Source organism: Moschus berezovskii, chromosome 6 (genome assembly GCF_049115385.1).
Source record: "Moschus berezovskii isolate FMDL1 chromosome 6, NW_MosBer_1.0, whole genome shotgun sequence".
Lineage (NCBI taxonomy): Eukaryota > Metazoa > Chordata > Mammalia > Artiodactyla > Moschidae > Moschus > Moschus berezovskii.
In genome coordinates this window covers 24,849,441-24,870,336 of record NC_142465.1, presented here as the reverse complement: position 1 = coordinate 24,870,336, position 20,896 = coordinate 24,849,441, and the positions used below count along the sequence as shown (strand labels likewise).

At 41.2% G+C, this 20,896-nt stretch overlaps 1 protein-coding gene across 1 annotated transcript; it reads left to right on the top strand.

Annotated features, from left to right (window-relative positions):
• The first annotated feature begins 2,279 nt into the window (after positions 1 to 2,279).
• Positions 2,280 to 3,697, top strand: CCER1 (coiled-coil glutamate rich protein 1). Its single transcript, XM_055396652.2, is given in 2 exon segments — positions 2,280 to 3,424; positions 3,426 to 3,697. Coding segments are annotated over 2 exon segments (1,200 nt in total). The 3' UTR covers positions 3,481 to 3,697.
• The last annotated feature ends 17,199 nt before the right edge of the window (positions 3,698 to 20,896 follow it).

Sequence of the window (20,896 nt, the reverse complement as noted above, 5' to 3'; positions counted from 1 at the left end):
TATTAACAATGAACCTACAGTGGCACATCATTATCAACAAAAGTCCATAGTTTATATTAGGGGTCATTAGGGCTCCTCTTTACATTACACCTTCTACAGATTTGGATAAACCTAGTCCAACCAGTCCATTCTAAAGGAAGTCAGTCCTGGGTGTTCATTGGAAGGACTGATGCTAAAGCTGAAACTCCAATACTTTGGCCACTTCATGCAACGAGTTGACTCACTGGAAAAGACTCTGATGCTGGGAGGGATTGGGGGCAGGAGGAGAAGGGGACAACAGAGGATGAGATGGCTGGATGGCATCACCGACTCTATGGACATGAGTTTGAGTGAACTCCGGGAGTTGGTGATAGACAGGGAGGCCTGGTCTGCTGTGATTCATGGGGTCGCTAAGAGTTGGACACGACTGAGCGACTGAACTGAGACTTCCCAGATGGAGAAGGCACTGGCGACCCGCTCCAGCACTCTTGTCTGGAAAATCCCATGGACGGAGGAGCCTGGTAGGCTGCAGTCCATGGGGGTCGCTAGCAACTTCACTTTCACGCATTGGGGAAGGAAGTGGCAGCCCACTCCAGTATTCTTGTCTGGAGAATCCCAGGGACGGAGGAGCTTGGTGGCTGCCATCTATGGGGTCACACAGAGTCAGACATGACTGATGCAACTTAGCAGCAGCAGCAGTAGCAGATTTCCCAGATGGTCCTAGTGGTAAAGAGTCCACCTGCCAACACAGAGGACGCAGGAGACACAGGTTCTATCCCTTGGTTGGGAAGATACTCTGGAGGAGAGCATAGCAACCTACTCCAGTATTCTTGCCAGGAGAACTCCATGGACAGAGGAGACTGGCAGGCTATGGTCCGTAGGGTGGCAAAGAGTCTGCCAGGACTGAACGGAATCATTCAGGGTAGGCTCTTGTCTATTTAAACCGAAGCCCATATTCTTGACTGTAATATTACAGAGGCTCCCAAGGTACCATGTTGCCTGGTTAACAAAAGGACAAAAGGAAAAAAATTGGCACAGTAGCATTCTTACAAACAAACACATGGTATGCATCCTGGTAATGTTTAATCAAAGCACATTTACATGATATACTACAATTAGTACAGGGCTTGACCATACAGATTCCCTGTTCTCTTCCTCACAGTCCTGTTTAAGGTGTTTGGGCACTTCAGTAACCTCACTAAGAATTTGGGCTCTGAGGTCAAACACGTTTAAACACTTGCCCTTAAATTCACTGACCTCACAAGCTCGGGTAAATTAACGTCTTCGCGTCCTAACCTACGAAACGTACTAACAATGCCTACCTCACAGAGTAGGTGTGAGGCTTGTGTGCCATGAGCCCAGCTGCACAGTAAGCACACGCAATAAACGTTTGCCATCTTGTTTTATACATGATGAAACAGAGCTCCAGGAGTTAGAGCAGTGGCCACAAAGTAAGGCATGGCGCCCTGTTTCCGACTCCACGGGCTTTCTCTTTACCCCTTCCATCACCCCAAACGCGTAGGATATTATTTTTCAACAGACAAGTTTCTCCCAACCCCCGCCTCTGGGTTCGGCTGAAGGTCCATCTTCTCTAACCCAGCACCTCAAGGTGGTCCGAGGGCGCAAAGAAACTGCCTCAGGCAGTTCCTAACGTGGGCTGCACAAACCCAGCCTCCACCCTCCCTCCCGCAAAAGCTACGTCACAAGCCCCCTGCGAATGTTCACTGGGCACCTGGTTCCGGCTGGAACCCCACCTCCACGCCCGAGGAGAACGACCTCAACCCCAATTGGCTGTCTCCAGGGGCAACCAAGGATGCGGTGGGCACGCGGGGCCCCTGGCCGGTATTTAAAGGCCGCCGCGGCCCACGCCCCGCCAGTCCAGCCAGGACGGCGACGGTGAAGCACCCGGGCTGAGAGGGAGCAGCAAGGTAACGGCGCGACCCCTGCCTCCCCCGGCCCCAGCCCGCGCCTCCACTGAGGCGGGTGAGTGGGACCCGGGAGCGGGCCTCCACGCGTGTTGCCCACCAACACCTTCCTCACTCACCATCCTGACCCAGCCCCAGTCCCACCCAACCCGCCTGGGCGAGACCACTCGGGTGCGAAGGATCAGAGATTACGCAGAGAGCGGCTGAGCGAGCAGAGAGGCGGGGATCCTTCTGGAGACAAAGGTGTGATCCCAGCGGCGGGCACGTGGTGCTGGGCAGAGAGAGAAACGAGGCCCATGAGACCGTCAGATCTGTTCAAACTCGACGACAGCTTCTAGGGCGCTACCGTGTCGACCTCTTGGAGCACCCTGAATCATGACCCAGACCCTCGACACAAAAGAGGATCCTCGTAACCTGGGCGGCGGCTGGGCATCCTCTGCCCCGTTACGCACCCGGTCGTCCGGCCCCCGAAGGCGCAGGGGCGCTCCCATTTACAGGAGGCGGCCTCGCTACGGCCCCAAGGCCGAATACGAGCCCCCGAGGAGCCAGCCGAAGCAGCAATACGGTCCAGGCCCTTGGTTCCAACCACCCCGGCGTCCCTACTGGGCCGTGTATTCTAACTGGGGGCGCTGGGGAAGGCCCTGGCGCCCACCTCCGGCGGGGTTCCGGAAGCCCCCGGGCCGGCTGCAAGTGATCCGGGTGTACGGCCTGCATCCGCTCTGCCTTTGCTGCTGCTCCTGCTGCCACGGGCCCTGGAACCCCGGCTGGGGGAGGCCCCCGGGCAGGAAGAAGCGCTGGGGTCGCCGGGGCCGCGGCCTGCGCCGTCACTCTCGCCGCTCGGCCCAGAGGAGCCCTCCGATGGATCTGAGCACGCTGCTGCGGCCCGTCAACCTGTACGGGTGGCGCGCCCCTGGCATGCGGGCGCCGCGCAACACCACGCAGTTCATCATGAACCAGGTCTACGAGGACATGCGGCAGCAGGAGAAGCTAGAGCGCCAGCAGGAGGCGCTGCGGGCGCAGCAGGCCCAGGCGCCGGGCACAGCCGCCCCGGAGGGCGCCTTTGGAAACGCCGCGCCCGCCGGCGCTGGCCAGGGAGACGGGGCGCTGCAAGATGCTCCGTACAGCTTCGTGCGGAATCCCTCTCTCGTCTTCAGCCCCGACCCAGACGAGGAAGAGCAGTCGGCCACCTCCCAGCTGATGGAGGAAGAGGAAGGGGGCAGAGAAGAGGAGGAGTGGTGTGACGCGGAGGAGGGTGATGGCAAGGAGTTGGAGAGCCAGGAGGAGGACGAAGAGGCTGATCATATGGAGGAGCACGAAGAGGCTGATCATGTGGAGGAGCGGGAGGAGGAAGATGAGGAGGACGAAGCGGAGGAGACAGCAGAGGAAGCAGAGGGGCTGGCGGAGGGTGAGCAGATGGAGGAAGAGAATCATTTGCCTCTGGAAATGCCTTTATCATTCCTGGTGGGGGCTGAAGAAGAGAGAGAGAGCTTTATGAACTGTACGTATTTAAGCCCCAAAGAGAATTCCCGAAGTGCCACAGGAAGCTCTCTTCACAGTACAGGACATTAACTGTTAAGACATCAGGAAAGGGATTCAGGAATGCGATGGAACTGATCGGAGGCTAAAATGAATCAGCCACTTGTCAAAAACTAATGAAAAAGTGAGTTCCATTAATAAACCTATCAATGTAAACCCCATCTTTGGCCATTATAAAACGTTTAAAAATTGGTGTGTTTGTGTATGACTATGGGTGGGGGAGGTAGAGCTTTCAAATATAATTTAACTGGAAATGATTAAAGGCCAACTATTTTATTACTACAGTTTGAATATTTTCATTTGGTGTTTTCTCCTCTAGATGCTCTAGTTTTTTTTGTTTTTTTAATCCGGCAATGCTGAAAATGTTTCCTTTTATAACAATTTCATACATCATTTTTACTTAATGAGCTTGGAATGAACAGTTATTTTGACTGTTAGAGGCCTAAGAAGCATGTGCCATGTTTATTAAATGTTCGTCAGTACTTTTAACATGATAGCTGAAACCATTTAAAAATGCCTATTTTAATATTTTTTTTCTTATAGATTTTCCACCTTCAGAGTTCATTTTTGAGGGATGTATTTTGGTAACCCCATTTGCAGTCTCTTATGGCATCGCTCATTTATATTCCTTGTTCCACAGTGCTATGGATCTTCCTCAGAAGAACATGAAGTTGCTTCTGTGGAACTGGGTATCTGCCATGGCCTCATCAATCCATAAATCCATTCATGGAGAGGATTCCCCATGGTCAGAAGTCAACTTGCACACCTAGTTAAAATCTAAGGTAACTGCAAACAATGGAACATAGATTTTGAAGCCTTGTTCCTGGATATATTCCTTGTCATAAGTTCACAGGAATAATAAAAATAGACTTTGCAGAATGAATTTTTTAAAGATGATTGGCCTTTTGGGGATGGAATATCTTTTTTTTTAAATTTTATTTCTCAATTGTCTTCCTTAAAAGGAGAGTAAAACAAATATGTTTAAGTGCAAGCTTGTGTGAACTAGTTTGTCTAAATTACCTATGGAAAATTCAACATTCCAAATAACAGCTTTTATTCAGACATTTTGAGGAAGTAATACAGTTTTTGGATCCTTGATTCTCATAACTTAGTAAAAGTTCCAGTTATAGCATATTTCCAAAATTCCCCTAGATGAAGGATGTGAGCCCAGCTTCTCAAAAATTACATCTTTTGACAAACTATACTACTAATTATAGTCTGAACCACCACTCAGTATTTAATGAAGAGAAGACTGTAGGGTGATTTCTTACCTGGATGCTGATTTTATTGCAGCTTTTGGGGGTGATAAGCTTAAGCTGTTAAGAGAGATAATAAAGTGTTGAATGAAACTACTGTGCTTCTCAGTTCTTATTTTTGAATATCGGACATCTTATTCAGTGGTCAACAGGATGAACGTAAGAAGAAAAACTAACACAAAGATATAGGATTATTTTTTAATGACACTAAACAGTCCAAACTTCAGCAGTGACTAACCAAACATTTATTATGCTCTTAAGAAATCATTATTTTCTGCAAGATGCAATTTTTTGGTGACCTATAAAATTGACCACCCATATGCATTTCTAACGCACAGGAGGAAACCAAGAATCCTGCTGCTGATACTGATCAATACATCCTTACAAGTCACAGTCCAAAAATACTTTCTCCAAGATACTCAAGTAATCGCTAAGTTCTCATTAAAGAAACACTTTCATTTAGGACCGAATTTCTTCACAGTCATATCTGGACAGTTCTCAAATTATTCTTACAAAAGATTCCACTTTTACGTGACAATATTCAGCACGTGTTAATTGCCTCCACATACACAAGACTTTATCCACTAGTGTCTGGAAGGGATGCAAATATGAGCAGTGCCTCAGGAGTTCAGTTTGGGAACCATTATTTACCAAATAATTACGGAACTACCAGGAGCCAGGGACCCCAAACAGTGGTTAGGATATGATGGTGAATAACCAAAATCCCCTCCTGTAGTTTAGTCCAAAGGACAGACACTAAATAAAGTTAGACAAATCAGCCACTGCCAGAATTCTAACAAGTGCAACACTATGAAAGTATCTATCACAAGGGAGCCCAAGAGAGAAGCTGGGAATGTTCACTGTGGGGAGAGGGTGACTTGAAGCTAAAGGTGGAGAGCTGGGAGGAGCTTGGTGCCTTGGAGGAACGGAGTACAGAGGCACCAGAGTGTCCTGAAGGAGCGGCCATGAGAAGTGAGAGAGAAACCATATTATCCACTCATTTCTGCACTATCCATATCTTCTGAATAGTCCAGCAAAAAATAGATAATAATAATGAAAGGAGAACCTGTCATTGGTGAGTCTCTACATGAGCTTTTTTTTTTTAGCCAGATACTGTGATGGTCCCTTTACTAACCTTGAAGGCTGATATGAAATGATTAAATCGTGTCACAGGGTGGGAGGTTTGCACATGCCAGTACACCTATGACACTTTTCAGAGACCTACCCAACCACTCTCATGTCATGAAGGGGTCCTAGGCATTGCTGCTGTGCGTGACTGGATCACCTTGGAGACTCCACACCACTTGCTGATTCAAGAGCATCAGTGTTACATATGGCCCAGAATAAACCCCGTCTTTAGTTTTAGAGGTAAGTATGCTTGATGAAAATTCACAATTAAAAAAATAATTCTTAAAATCATTTCAAACTTGAGAGAGGACACAGTGCTAAAGAGTTGCCACTTAGCTGCGTCTTTCAAGATCAACTGTGAGAAAAATAAGTATTCAGAAGGCCTAGGCTTGATAAAAATTTTTGCTGTCTATTCTCAGGTGATTTTGCACAAGAGATTCTGATATTTTCCTTTCCAGTGACTGACAGCATTTCTTAATTTATCTTCATTACTTTGTCTCCATAGTAACTTAATGGAATTTTTTCCTGTGAAAATATTAGTCCTCTAAGGATGGTAAATACACTTGGCATTTGGAGATAAACTCTGAATTCTCTGAGAATGGTTTCATAACATTTTGTAACATCTGCATATGAAGACAAGAGTTATTCCAACATCTTTAGTTTCATTAAAATAAACACGAGAGGTGAAATAACTCAGCTATATCAAACTCACAGAGTCTGGGAAGAAAATGATACGAGTATCACCCTATAGGCGTTCTTGGGTCAAGAATAGGATGAGAAAACACAGCTTCTTCAGTTTAATATTTTATTTTAGCAGAATAATAAAATGATACATACAGCTAAATTACATTTATACAGGTTCAAATTAACATAATCATAATTGATAATTACTGTTAATATAAATTGGGCTTCCCTGATGGCTAATATTAATGCTTCTGAATCAATTTGGCCTTGATTATTTGTATATTTAAAGCAAAATCAGCATACGGCTGTGTCTTAACTGTGTTAGTACTAGCAATATTCTGCATCTATTTAACTTTTAGCCAGTTAATGGAACATAACCTGACCTCAAGGTCAGCTGCTGAAACAGAAGACTTAGGGCAACTGTGTTGTCACTGCTGCTTAAGAGACTGGTGATTGGTAGTCTTAGGTCTCTGTTTCCTAAGAAATAGTTATCATACCTTATTACTGCTCACCCCTATTTGTCATTGCAGTCATGGGACCCCATGGACCGCAGCACACCAGGCTTCCCTGTTCATCACCATATCCCCGAATTTGCTCAAACTCATGTCCATTGAGTCAATAATGCCACCCAACCATCGCCTTCTCTGTCGCCCCCTTCTCCTCTTGCCCTTCATCTTTCCCAGAATCAGGGTCTTTTCCAATGAGTCACCTCTTTGCATCAGGTGGTCAAAGTTTTGGAGCTTCAGCATCAGTCCTTCCAATGAATATTCAGGGTTAATTTCCTTTAGGATTGACTGCTTTGATCTCCTTACTCTCAAGAATCTTCTCCAACACCACAGTTCAAAAGCATCAGTTCTTCAGCTCTTAGCCTTCTTTATGGTCCAGCTCTCACATCCATACATGACTACCGGAAAAACCATAGCTTTGACTACATGGAGCTTTTTCAGCAAAGTGATATCTCTGCTTTTCAATATGCTGTCTAGGTTTGTCATAGCTTTTTTTCCAAAGAGCGAGTGTCTTCTAATTTCATGGCTGCAATCACTGTCCACGGTGAGTTTGGAGCCCAAGAAAATAAAGTCGGTCACTGTTTACATTATTTCCCCATTTATTTGCCATGAACTGATGGGACTGGATGCCATGATCTTCGTTTTTTGAATGTTGAGCTTCAAGCCAGCTTTTTCATTCTCCTCTTTCATGGTGGTATCATCTGGATATCTGCAGTTATTGATATTTCTCCCTGCAATCTTGATACCAACTTGTAATTCATCCAGCCCAGCATTTTGCATGATGTACTCTGCATATAAGTTAAATAAGCAGGGTGACAATATACAGCCTTGACATATTCCTTCCCCAATTTTGAATGCACCTATTGTGAAGACCAAATAACTTAATATTTAAGAAGAATTTCATTATAGACTATAAATCAGTGTTAATTACTGTACACAAATCATCTCAATTTCTGAACATTGGGTCTAAATTAACAAGGCTCAAGAGATCTCATTGTCGTTTTGTTGGACTGAGATATCTAGATAGTTGATACCAATTGAGCTAAACATGAACCAGCTGGTCCTAGAAATTCAATTTTGGCTTCCAGTTATAAAGAATGTGCAAATGCAGTGGTCTGGCACTTTGGTATTGAAACTGTGGTCCGTGGACCAGCATTATGGGAACCACCTAATAGTTTTTTAGAAATGTTGCCCAGTCTCCACCCATACCTACTTTGTAGAATCTGCTTTGTAGAAAGGTATCTAAGCACACATATGAGAGACCTAGAAGATCTGTGGTTTAGAGGTTTGTGCATTGCAGAGCCCTCTTGGGAATTTAATAATTAAGACTGTGGTTTGTGGGTTCAATACTTCTATTTTGTTCTACTTGTATGACCTAAGGCATGTTCCTGAAATTCTGGCATCTCATTTTCCTCATCTATAGTATCTACCTACTGGGATTAAAAGAGATTATGATGATTAAATGGGTCAATGCTTACCACACTCTCAGAACAGTGATACTCAATATCTTCCAGTTATAATAAGTATTTAATAAATGCACAGATGAGACCACTGACATATTATGTGGTGTCTAAAAATCATTTGTTAATAATTAGGGCAAGTATAAATGTAATGTCTAATAGGACAATTAGAAAAAATGATTCATTACATGTCTTGTTTTCTCTTGGATAACTGCAGTCAGATATGTTACTCTGAGCTGCATATTTCATTGTAAGAACCAATTGAAATCTCTGGAGCTGGACTCATTCCCCAAGTACACTTTCTGCCCTCTTTCTCTTCCCCTTACTGGGTCATGATACTTCCTTTCTCTTTACGGCCGACATTAATATTCTAATAGGTAGTGTTAAGAATTACCCACTCGAGTCAGATCATTCCTTTCCATACAGGCAATGCATCTTTTCAAAATCAAAATGCATGTATTGTAATGTCTAAAGAGGAAGGTTCTATCTTATGCTATACCTGAAGACAATGAAAATTTCAACAAATATGAAATACCTTCTATAAGCCACTTACATAGAACACTTAAGGTAGTCCGAAGAGAGATCTAAGAATTCAAAAATCATTTAAGCATATGCAAGATTTTAACACACATTATCACATATAACCACACTATGAACTAATACTTTATTTTCCTTTTACAGATGAAGGAACTTCAGTTCAAAGAAGTAAATTATTTCAGGACTTTAAGTCTTCTATTCTGAGTTCAAAGTTGTGGATCCAGTATGTTATTGGAACACATCTTCCTGCTGTTTTATTTAATAAGTTTTCTAGGAATAAAAATTCCTTTAATAAACTTAATCTGAGTTCCAAAGAGGGTAGGAAAAAATGCAGTGTCTTCAATGTGGGTTTGGTAACAATGGATACTAAGGAAGCTATAATAAGCTATTATAATTCTTCAGTTCAGTTCAGTTCAGTCGCTCAGTCGTGTCCAACTCTTTGCGACCCCGTGAACCACAGCACGCCAGGCCTCCCTGTCCATCACCAACTCCTGGAGTTCACTCAAACTCATGTCCATCGAGTTGGTGATGCCATCCAGCCATCTCATTCTCTGTCGTCCCTGTCTCCTCCCGCCCCCAGTCTCTCCCAGCATCAGAGTCTTTCCAGTGAGTCAACTCGTCACATGAGGTGGCCAAAGTATTGGAGTTTCAGCTTTAGCATCAGTCCTTCCAATGAACACCCAGGATTGATCTCCTTTAGGATGGACTGGTTGAATCTCCTTGCAGTCCAAGGGACTCTCAAGAGTCTTCTCCAGCACCACAGTTCAAAAGCATCAATTCTTCGACGATCAGCTTTCTTCACAGTCTGACTCTCACATCCATACACGACCACGGGAAAAACCATAGTCTTGACTAGATGGACCTTAGTAGTAGTTTAATAGCTTATATAATTCATGTGATGACAATCTAACAAGTCGTTGGTTAATACTGTGTATGTATACCAATATAATATATAATATGCTGCTGCTGCTGCTAAGTCACCTCAGTCGTGTCTGACTCTGTGCGACCCCATAGATGGTAGCCCACCAGGCTCTCCTGTCCCAATATAATTACCAATATAATATTGTGTACGTATATTAATATAATATACCAATATTACAGTAAACCAATATCACCCAATTCTATGCTCCAACCACTAATACCAAAGAAGCTGAAGTTGAACAGTTCTATGAAGACCTACAAGACCTTCCAGAATTAACACCCAAAAAAGATGTCTTTTTCATCATAAGGGACGGGAATGCAAAAGTAGGAAGTCAAGAGATACCTAGAGTAACAGGAAAGTTTGGCCTTGGAGTACGAAATGAAGCAGGGCAAAGACTAAGGACTTATGCTGAGAAAACACACTGGTCACAGCAAACACCCTCTTCCAACAACACAAGAGACGACTCTACACATGGACATCACCAGATGGTCAACCCCGAAATCAGATTGATTATATTCTTTGCAACCGAAGGTGGAGAAGCTCTATACAGTCAGCAAAAACCACACTGGGAGCTGATTGTGGCTCAGATCATGAACTCCTTATTGCCAAATTCAGACTTAAATTGAAGAAAGTAAGGAAAACTGTGAGACTATTCAGGTATGACCTAAATTAAATCCCTTACAATTATACAGTGGAAGTGATAAATAGATTCAAGGGTTTAGATCTGATAGACAGAGTGCCTAAAGAATTATGGATGGAGGTTCATGACATTGTACAGGAGACAGGGAGCAAGACCATCCTCAAGAAAAAGAAATGCAAAAAGGCAAAATGGTTGTTTGAGGAGGCCTTACAAATAGCTAAGAAAAGAAGAGAAGCTGAAGGCAAAGGAGAAAAGGAAACATATACCCTGTGAATGCAGAGTTCCAAAGACTAGCCAGAAGAGATTAAAAAAAAAAAAAAGCCTTCCTCAGTGATCAGTGCAAAGAAATAGAGGAAAACAATAGAATGGGAAAGACTAGAGATCTTTTCAAGAAAGTTAGAGATACCAAGGGAATATTTCAAGCAAAGATGGGCACAATAAAGGACAGAAATTTTATGGACCTAACAGAAGCAGAAGATATTAAGAAGAAGTGGCAAGAATACACAGTTAAGAACTATACAAAAAAGATCTTCACAACCCAGATAAACAAGATGGTGTGATCACTCACCTAGAGCCAGACATCCTGGAATGTGAAGTCAAGTGGGCCTTAGGAAGCATCACTATGAACAAAACTAATGGAGGCGATGGAATTCCAGTTGAGCTATTTCAAATCCTAAAAGATGATGCGGTGAAAGTGTTGCACTCAATATGCCAGCAAATTTGGAAAACTCAGCAGTGGCCACAGGACTGGAAAAGGTCAGCTTTCATTCCAATCCCAAAGAAAGGTAATGCCAAAGAATGCTTAAACTACCCAATGATTGCACTCATCTCACATGCTAGCAAAGTAATGCTCAAAATTCTCCCAGCTGGTCTTCAACAATACATGAACCAGGAACTTCCAGATGTTCAAGCTGGATTTAGAAAAGGCAGAGGAATCAGAGATCAAATTGCCAACATCCATTGGATCATTGAAAAAGCAAGAGAGTTCCAGAAAAACATCTATTTCTGCTTTATTGACTATACCGAAGCCTTTTGTGTGGATCACAATAAACAGTGAAAAATTCTGAAAGAGATGGGAATACCAGACCACCTGACCTGCCTCTTGAGAAACCTGTATGCAGGTCAGGAAGCAACAGTTAGAACTGGACATGGAACAACAGACTGGTTCCAAATCTGGGAAGAAGATTTGCTGGGAAGAAGCATGTCAAGGCTGTATATTGTCACCCTGCTTATTTAACTTATATGCAGAGTACATCATGTGGAATGCCGGACTGGATGAAGCACACGCTGGAATCAAGATTGCTGGGAGAAATATCAATAACATCAGATACGCAGATGACACCCTTATCACAGAAAGTGAAGAGGAAATAAAAAGCCTCTTGATGAAAGTGAAAAAGGAGAGTGAAAAAGCTGGCTTAAAACTGAACATTCAAAAAACTAAGATCATGGCATCTGGACCCATCAGTTCATGGCAAATAGATGGGGAAACAATGGAAATAGTGACAAACTTTTTTTCTTGGGCTCCAAAATCATTGCAGATGGTGACTGCAACCATGAAATTAAAAGATGCTTGCTCCTTGGAAGAAAAGCCATGATTGACCTAGACAGCTTATTAAAAAACAGAGACATTACTTTGCTGACAAAGTTCCATCTAGTCAAAGGTATGGTTTTTTCACTAGTTATATATGGATGTGAGAGCTGGACCGTAAAGAAAGCTGAGCGCGGAAGAATTGATTCTTTTGAACTGTGGTGCTGGAGAAGACTCTTGAGAGTCCCTTAAACTGCAAGGAGATCAAACCAATCAATGCTAAATCAACCCTGAATATTCATTGGGAGGACTGATGCTGAAGCTGTTACTCCAATACTTTGGCCACCTGATGGGAAGAACTGACTCACTGTAAAGACTCTGATGCTGGGAAAGATTGAAGGCAGGAGGAGAAGGGGATGACAGAGGATGAGATGGTTGGATGGCATCACCAATTTGATGGACATGAGTTTGAGCAAGATCTGGGAGTTGGTGATGGACAGGGAAGCCTGGTGTGCTGCAGTCCATGGGGTCGCAAAGAGTTGGACACGACTGAGTGACTCTGATGCTGGGAAGGATTGGGGGCGGGAGGAGAAGGGGACGACAGAGAATGAGATGGCTGGATGGCATCACCGACTCGATGGACATGAGTTTGAGTGAACTCCGGGAGTTGGTGATGGACAGGGAGGCCTGGTGTGCTGTGATTCATGGGGTCGCAGAGAGTCGGACACGACTGAGTGACTGAACGGAACTGAACTGAGCTGAGTGACTGAACTGAACTGAAACTGATACCAATATAAACACTTCTGGCTGGAGGAACACCAGAGTGGAATAAATTAACCTAAGATATTCTTGTGATGCTGCTCTCTGAAACTAAAGTAAAATAAAAAATTTACTTAGGAAAATATTCACAAAAATTTGTTGGTAATTTTATAGATATATACGATATCTGGTTAATATTCATAATATTACCACTTTATTGAAGATTCTCTCTTGTGTAACACCTAGGGATAAACTATTAATAATAGCATCTTCTGATATTTTCATAAGGCATTTGAACTTTTTATGATGATTGGTATTTCTGTTACCATGAAATATTTGAGTATTCTCTCCTATGAATATATTTAGGCTTTTAGCATATTACTTTTAGTTCTAGTAATTTAAGACCTTTAACTGATGTTAATGTATCGACTCTCACAGAATCCCTGGTGGATTAGATAATCCATCTGACATTTATCATTAATAGCATTCCCAAGGACAAAATCAGAATGCTGCTATATATAACTGTATTTTTGTAATTTCCTTTTGATTGTAGCAGTCCCTTGAGCTGAGAGATTATAATATAAAATAACAAGATAAGGTCAAGTCTAAATGTCTGTACATTTCCCCTTGCTCCCAGAAGATTTTCCAAAGTCAATGTTGATTTTTATTTTTTCCATAAAAAAAGAAATACTGTTTTCCTTTTTCTTAAAAATAAGTTTTATGAATTCCACACTATTTCCTGCAGTTAGCTCATGACCTCAAAGTATATACATTAGCACAAATATTTAAATACAAAACAAAGTTAGAGAAAGTAACTTTTCTTTCTGTTACTTACTTTCTATTTTGTCTTCTTACGCAGACTGTGTGCTCAACAACTATTAATATTTAGGTGCCACCTAGTGGCAAAATAAAATATGTATACAAAAACGCTAATGGCTGTGGTATTCCTCTTGTGTTTACAGATGCATTTTGGGGGGGACACATAGTACATTGATACATACAAAAGGAGTACTATAAATGTGTTGGCATGAACAATCATATTAAAATATTTTATTGTTTATTTGAATATGTTGCCATATGCTGTGGTGTTTAATAATAGTATCTTTTTGAGACTAAGCCACAAATATAAAACTATCAAAGTTAGTAAAGAGGGAAAACTTAGACCCACAAGAGGCTTTGGATTTCCCTAAATGATTATTTTTATACTTATAATAATTTTCACTGCTAATAAGAGTTTAAAGACATTAGTATGAAAATATTTTGAATTCCCTTTGACATCCACTGCACTAATTAACATTCGCAATCTACACTCACGGTATAGGTTTTGCTTTTAATACTGACAACAGAGAAGAAAATTAACAAATTTGAAATTTATATGCTTAAGTTTTTAAATCCACAGTGCTAAAGTAAACAATGGCTAATACTTTAATCCTGGTAAATAAAAATAAGAATATATATTCATTGGCCTACTTTCAAATGCAAGACTTGTGATAGTTACCTCCGAGGACATGAGCATCATTTAATTTATTAATGATCACAGCCACTCATTACAGAGCAATTAGTTAAGGAAGGAGACAAACCTGTTTATTTGTTGATCGGGTGACCAGAGGATAATTTATACTTGTATTACAGCCCGATTTCCAGCTGTTTCCAACTGCTTAACCACTTCTATTGGAAGCATAAATCAGTGCTAAGGACTGGGTCTTCCTTAGCAGACAGTTTCCACATTTACCACTTTTTTAGCAACGCATTCATCAATTTTCCCAGAGTAGGTACCCCTGCTTTGTACATCCTTCACACTCACTCCATTAATAATTCCATTATCCTTTTAAAATTACAGTTGTCTGTGGCTCTCTTCTGGCTAGAAAATCCTATAGGGGAAGGAATTGATTCTCCATTTCTAGTACAGTCTTGCCTATAAGAAACCCTTCACAAACATTTTTAATATTATGAAAAATAAGTAGAACTAAATGTATGAAATGAATTATGATTATCAGGTGGTTCTAACAGGGAAGCATAGTGACTTATTCATGATGTGTGTACGAAAACCACTTTCAGGAGGAAAACATAAAGAATGAAGAGGGAGGGCGGAGCTGTTACAGTAACAGTTTCCCAGCTACATCTCTTGTGGCCTGAACTCTGTTACAGAGCAGACTGGTTCTCAGGACCGACAGATCTTCACAGGAACTGAACACACACTCCTTTAATGTAACAAGGAAGCTGCTGACTCAGACTTGCTGGGCCACAGAATCAGGAGGATGAACCAACCACCTTAATAATACCCACAGCAATGATTCTTAAGTGCACATTATAATAAACTTAAAATGTTTTCTACAATTTAAAGTACCCAATTTAGAAATTCAAAACAGCCTAACACTTATTTTATTCCATGTTTAAGCTAGCATATGCTAAGCTGTTACCCTGAACCAGGGCCTGGACTAAGCCCATGAGTGGATTTTTGAAAGTGTTAGTTGCACAATGGTGTCTGACTCTTCGGGACCCCTTGGATTGTAGCCCACCAGGCTCTTCTGTCCATGGAATTCTCCAGGTATTCCCTTCTCCAAGGGATCTTCCTGACCCAGGGATCGAACCCAGGTCTCCTGCACTGCAGGCAGATTCTTTATCATCTCAGCCACTAGGGAAATTTACCAATGAGAAAGTTGATGCTAACAGCTGTTCAGAAAACTACCCCAAGTCACACAGCTAATAGGTGACAGACATAGGAAGCCACTCAATCTGTTTCCTTATATCATTAACTCTGCTTTGTGAAATGGATGGGAGCATGGTGAAATTTTAAATTCGGTTCAGATTATTTTGGGATATAATTCTGAGTTAATATTCAAAGTCAAACTTTGGCAGTTATACTGCATATTATAATACTGTCCTGGAAAAAATGCTGAGTCTCAGTAATTTATGTCCAAAGCTTCTGTGATAAATTATTTATGAGACGAGAAATTTCAAAGAGAGAAAAGAATCACAGTGCAAAACTACTAGAATATTCACATCATTAGAGAGGTTTTCTGGCCCCTTTCCCCTTTCTTCTAAGGTCAAAGTATAAAGCTCACTCTGATTGCAGAATTCTTAATTCTCTGAATTAGGAATCGGCTGTTACTAATGGAAGTGGGTGGAAATGAAAAATTGCCAGCTCCTGGCAGGAGAAGGGCCCGAGGGTGCCACCTGGCAGTGACAGTTAGGGGGAAAATTTAAATACAGTATGAAAAGTAACAGCAGCAGCCAGTATCAGGAGGTCAGTTGAAAGCATCTGAGTCTAATGAAGAATCCAAGTGTAAAAGCCGAGAAGGGTTTGCTGTGAGGAAAGTATCAGGAATTAGAGTAAGAATGGAAATAGGAAATGTGGATGAAATGTAAAAAGAAGCACTTAGCTAGGAACAATGCCATGCAAGGTATTACAACTCGTATATCCTTATGAAGATTCTTGAGAGTCCCATGGTCATCAATGAGATTAAACTAGTCAATCCTAAAGGAAATCAGCCCTGAATATTCATTGGCAGGACTGATGCTGAAGCTCCAATACTTTGGGCACCTGATGTGAAGAACCAGCTCATTGGAAAAGCCCCTGATGCTGGGAAAGATTGAGGGCATGAGGAAAAGGGGGCGACAGAGGGTGAGAAGGTTGGATCAAATCACTGACTCAATGGACACGAGTTTGAGCAAACTCGGGGAGACAGTGAGGACAGAGAACCCTGGTGTGCTGCAATTCATAGGGTCACAAAGAGTCGGACCTGACATCGTGACTGAACGACAATGACAACGTCCCTATGATTCCCAACAGACCTAGCCATAAGCATGGGCAAAAGACAGCGTTTCCACCTTGGTGTACTTTTAAACCCTACTTTCTTTAAGATAGGTTCTACTAGTCAACGGCATGTTCATGTTCTCGTCAGCTTAATCATCTCACCTTAAGCCTCGCCACTCCTTTAGCTTAAGGCAAATTTTATCCCTATAGGTGAACCATTAGATTCTGTACATGTCAGGAGAGAGTTGGCAATTAATAATGCCGGATGAATATATAATATTAGCATGGATTTGTTTATTCAGTTTGGCAAAGTTGTTGCTTTGAGGGAAAGAGAGCAAACCCATATGGAGAAGAAGAGAATAAGATTTGCTGCTGCTGCTGCTGCTGCTAGTCACTTCAGTCGTGTCCGACTCTGTGTGACCCCATAGACGGAAGCCCACCAGGCTCCCCCGTCCCTGGGATTCTCCAGGCAAGAACACTGGAGTGGGTTGCCATTTCCTTCTCCAATGTGTGAAAGTGAAAAGTGAAAGTGAAGTCGCTCAGTCGTGTCCGACCCTTAGCGACCCCATGGACTGCAGCCTACCAGGCTCCTCCATCCATGGGATTTTCTAGGCAAGAGTACTGGAGTGGCTTGCCATTGCCTTCTCCGGAATAAGATTTGATGGGTATTCAAATGTAGCGATGCACTGTTGATAGAGGGTAAGAAGAGAAAACTGATTGGTCTAGATTGTGTATTCAAGACAGAGCTACAGGATTTTGATAAAATCGTGAAAGTCAAGTATGTTTTAGAATGCAGAGTTTTTCAGCATTTAGGGTGTTCATTATTATTACCCATTTTTACATTAAAAACTCATAACACACTTGCTTAGAAAACAGAAATTAATTGGTATTAGATGCATTTAATATATCTTGGGAGTGGTGGTGGTGGTTTAGTCACTAAGTTGCATCTGACTCTTGCGATTCCATGGACTGTAGCCCAGCAGGCTCCTCTCTCCATGGGATTTCCTAGGCAACAATACTGGAGTGGGTTGCCATTTCCTTTTCCAGGGGATCTTCCCAACCCAGGGATCAAACCTGTATCTCCTACATTGTAGGCAGATTCTTCACCAATTGAGCCACCAGGGAAGTTATCTTAGGGGTGTTACATGTGATCACCAAGTAATTTAAATACTTTTACTAAGCAGTGATCAAATGTCAAGTTTAGTTATCCAGGTAGATAAATTTATAATCCATCTTAATACATTTAAGAATCTTTTCTAGTACCAAAAACACTACTCATTCTTAAGATTATATTTGTGTATATATAATAATATGATTATCTATATATGTCATTATAAGATTATACATGTTTATATGTACATACACTTTTGTATGATAAAATAGTTCCCTTTGGTGGCCATTATCTTTTGATTACCTATAAAGATGCTTAGTCTAGTGATAACCTAAAAAGAGATAATAATAATTTATATTTGCCTTTGCCTTACAAACATTAATTATGCCTTCTACAGCAATTTAACTTCTTAATTATGTTTTTCTCTTTTTGGTGGGAAAATGGTACATTAAATAAACACACACAAAGCAGCAGTAGGGCCAATTTTGGAGGCTATCCGTTCATTCCCTCACCCATTATGCTTTGTATCCCTCCTGAATGTCAAGCGTTACGACATTCTAAGTCATATAGAGACATCTATGGGTTTACTCAAGATATTTAATCACTGGTACAATGGGTTCCAAGCAATCAGAATGGACATTGGCTCAATAGCTCCCTGGTAATGACTACATAAAACAGAGTCTCTGCCTCTGAGGAATTTACCTGTTAATGGGGAGAACTGAGGAGTTAACAGGCACTCACTAACAGTAAGACAACTGATCTAAAGAGGGTAAACAGAGGACAACAGAACTTCTTCAAATAATCCATAAATTACTTTCTCCCTACTTATACTTTTACCTATTCCATAATCTTGATGCATTAAAAATTCACAATCCTGAGGCATCCAATTAATAAAAAAGTTATCTTCAGAACACGTGATTTAATTCAAAATTACTTTTAAGAGAATTTTTGAGAGAATTAACTTTTGAAGGTAGTAGCTTTAAAAATGCAAAGAGCTGACTCGTTGGAAAAGACCCTGATGCTAGAAAAGATTGAGGGCAGAAGGAGAAGGGGGTGACAGAGGATGAGATGGTTGGATGGCATCACTGACTCAATGGACATGAGTTCGAGCAAACTCCAGGAGATAGTGAAAGACAGAAGAGCCTGGTGTGCTACAGTTCATGGGGTCGCAAAGAGTCAGACACGACTTAGTGACCGAACAACAAGCTTTAAAAAAAAAACCACCAAAAGCCAAAAAGGACATAAATTACCCAAAGCTGCTAAATTATATTAGAATTACCTTAAAGATTTTTTGCTTTAAGTTCCCTTATTTGCAAGATAATATACAAAGAGTATGACATGGAGCATACTTCATGGTGAATATGCTTTCAGAAAATACAGTGATTAAAAAACACCAGAAATTGAAGCAAAGAAAAATAGCCTATTTTCACTTGAATCAACTAACTAGATTCTCTCTCACTCCACTTGCTCTGATCTGAGACATAGGCAGAAATGCTTAGAAGCAAATCAGTTTAAGGAGGAAACATTTTTGTTAATTTTTATGACTAAATTGAGAAAGAAATCTTTGACATGTTTGGCTCAAACTTTTCAGTCTTAATTAAAATTTCTGAATTTTTAAAATTGATGAGTTTTCCCTGAATGTAATTTTCCCCCCTGTACCCAAATGTCAGAATACCTATTTTCTAAAAATATTTCTAGATATGGAGAAAAAAATTAAAATTCACGCCCTAATGCATAATTAAAAACTATATGCAGTTCTAATGTTACTTCGGAATAAACATAAAATCAGACACAAAAATTCTAGAGCCACCAGTTAGTATGGGTTTCATAAGTGATCCACTTCATTTACTGCAATATGAGAACGTTTTATGTATGTATATATGTGAAAGTTTCGCTCAGTCGTGTCCGACTCTGCGACCCCATGGACTATAAAAGTCCATGTAATTCTCCAGATTAGAATATTGGTGTGGGTAGGCTTTGCCTTCTCCAAGACATCCTCCCAACCCAGGGACAGAACTCAGGTCACCCGCATCGCAGGCAGATTCTTTACTAACTGAGCCACAAGGGAAGCACGAGAACATTTTACCTGTTTTTATTCTTAAATATGTCACCAGTTATGCAGCATGTGTGGCGGACGGCAGACGTTGCTTTGACTCATAATTTCCCCTAGGTGGCGATCTTTTCAAAGAAGCCTTACCTGCACCTCCACCGAAACGAATTGAACTGGTTTTCAGCACCTAACCTTTATACCCTAAACTTGTTTGCTATTTTCATCTCCACTGGGAGAAGAAAAAAAAAAAGTTTGGAGGACAGAGTATGGTTTTGTATTTTGTCTCCAAAATCTCAATAAATTGAAGAGATGGATGTTATCTACTTTAAAATTTAAATGCATTTTTGAGAAAAGTTTCACAAACGTTAGATTGAATTAAGCTGGAGCTTTAATTAATTGAATGGTGACTGAAGCATGTTGCTCTCATTTTAGTTTCTAAACTATCTAAAACTTCTTTTCTAAACTCCTGACCTTATTATTTAATGAAATGATTCATTGATCTCTTTAGATTGATAATTGCTTTTTTCCTTTCCTTCACACTGCTCACCGTTGATCTTTTGTGGGTATACCACAGGTAAATAAGAGAAGGTGGGTAAGCAGGGCTAAGCCCACTTGCAGTTTAGACTCTTCTATACTGTATTGAAAAAAGAGAGAGATACTAACATAGAAAAAGAGAGACTAGTTAGATGTAAAAAAATGACATGGAGTGAAAAATATACTAAAATTCACAAGAAAGGACCTCCTTTTCTCTTCTGACATTCTTTTTACCTTAATATATATTTTCTAGGACAGTCACCCTTTCAGACATGACATTCACGTGTGTGTGTGTGTGTGTGTGTGTGTAAACTTAGCTGTCCTCTGCTTTGGAACTTTATCTTTTGTTTTTGCTTGGTTTGTGTTTAAATTTTTCACCACTCCATCTTCAGGTTTAACCTTCAATAGACACAGAACTGGCAGTGATGAAGCCTGACTCTCTCCTAGATGCTGTTGAGAGGATGCATCTCTCTCCTAGATGCTGTTACCAAGTAATTTGAAATATTCTATAATATTTCAAAAGAAAAAAATGAAGGATACAGAATTAAAGTATAAATTAGTATTTACATAGCTATTTGCAAGAC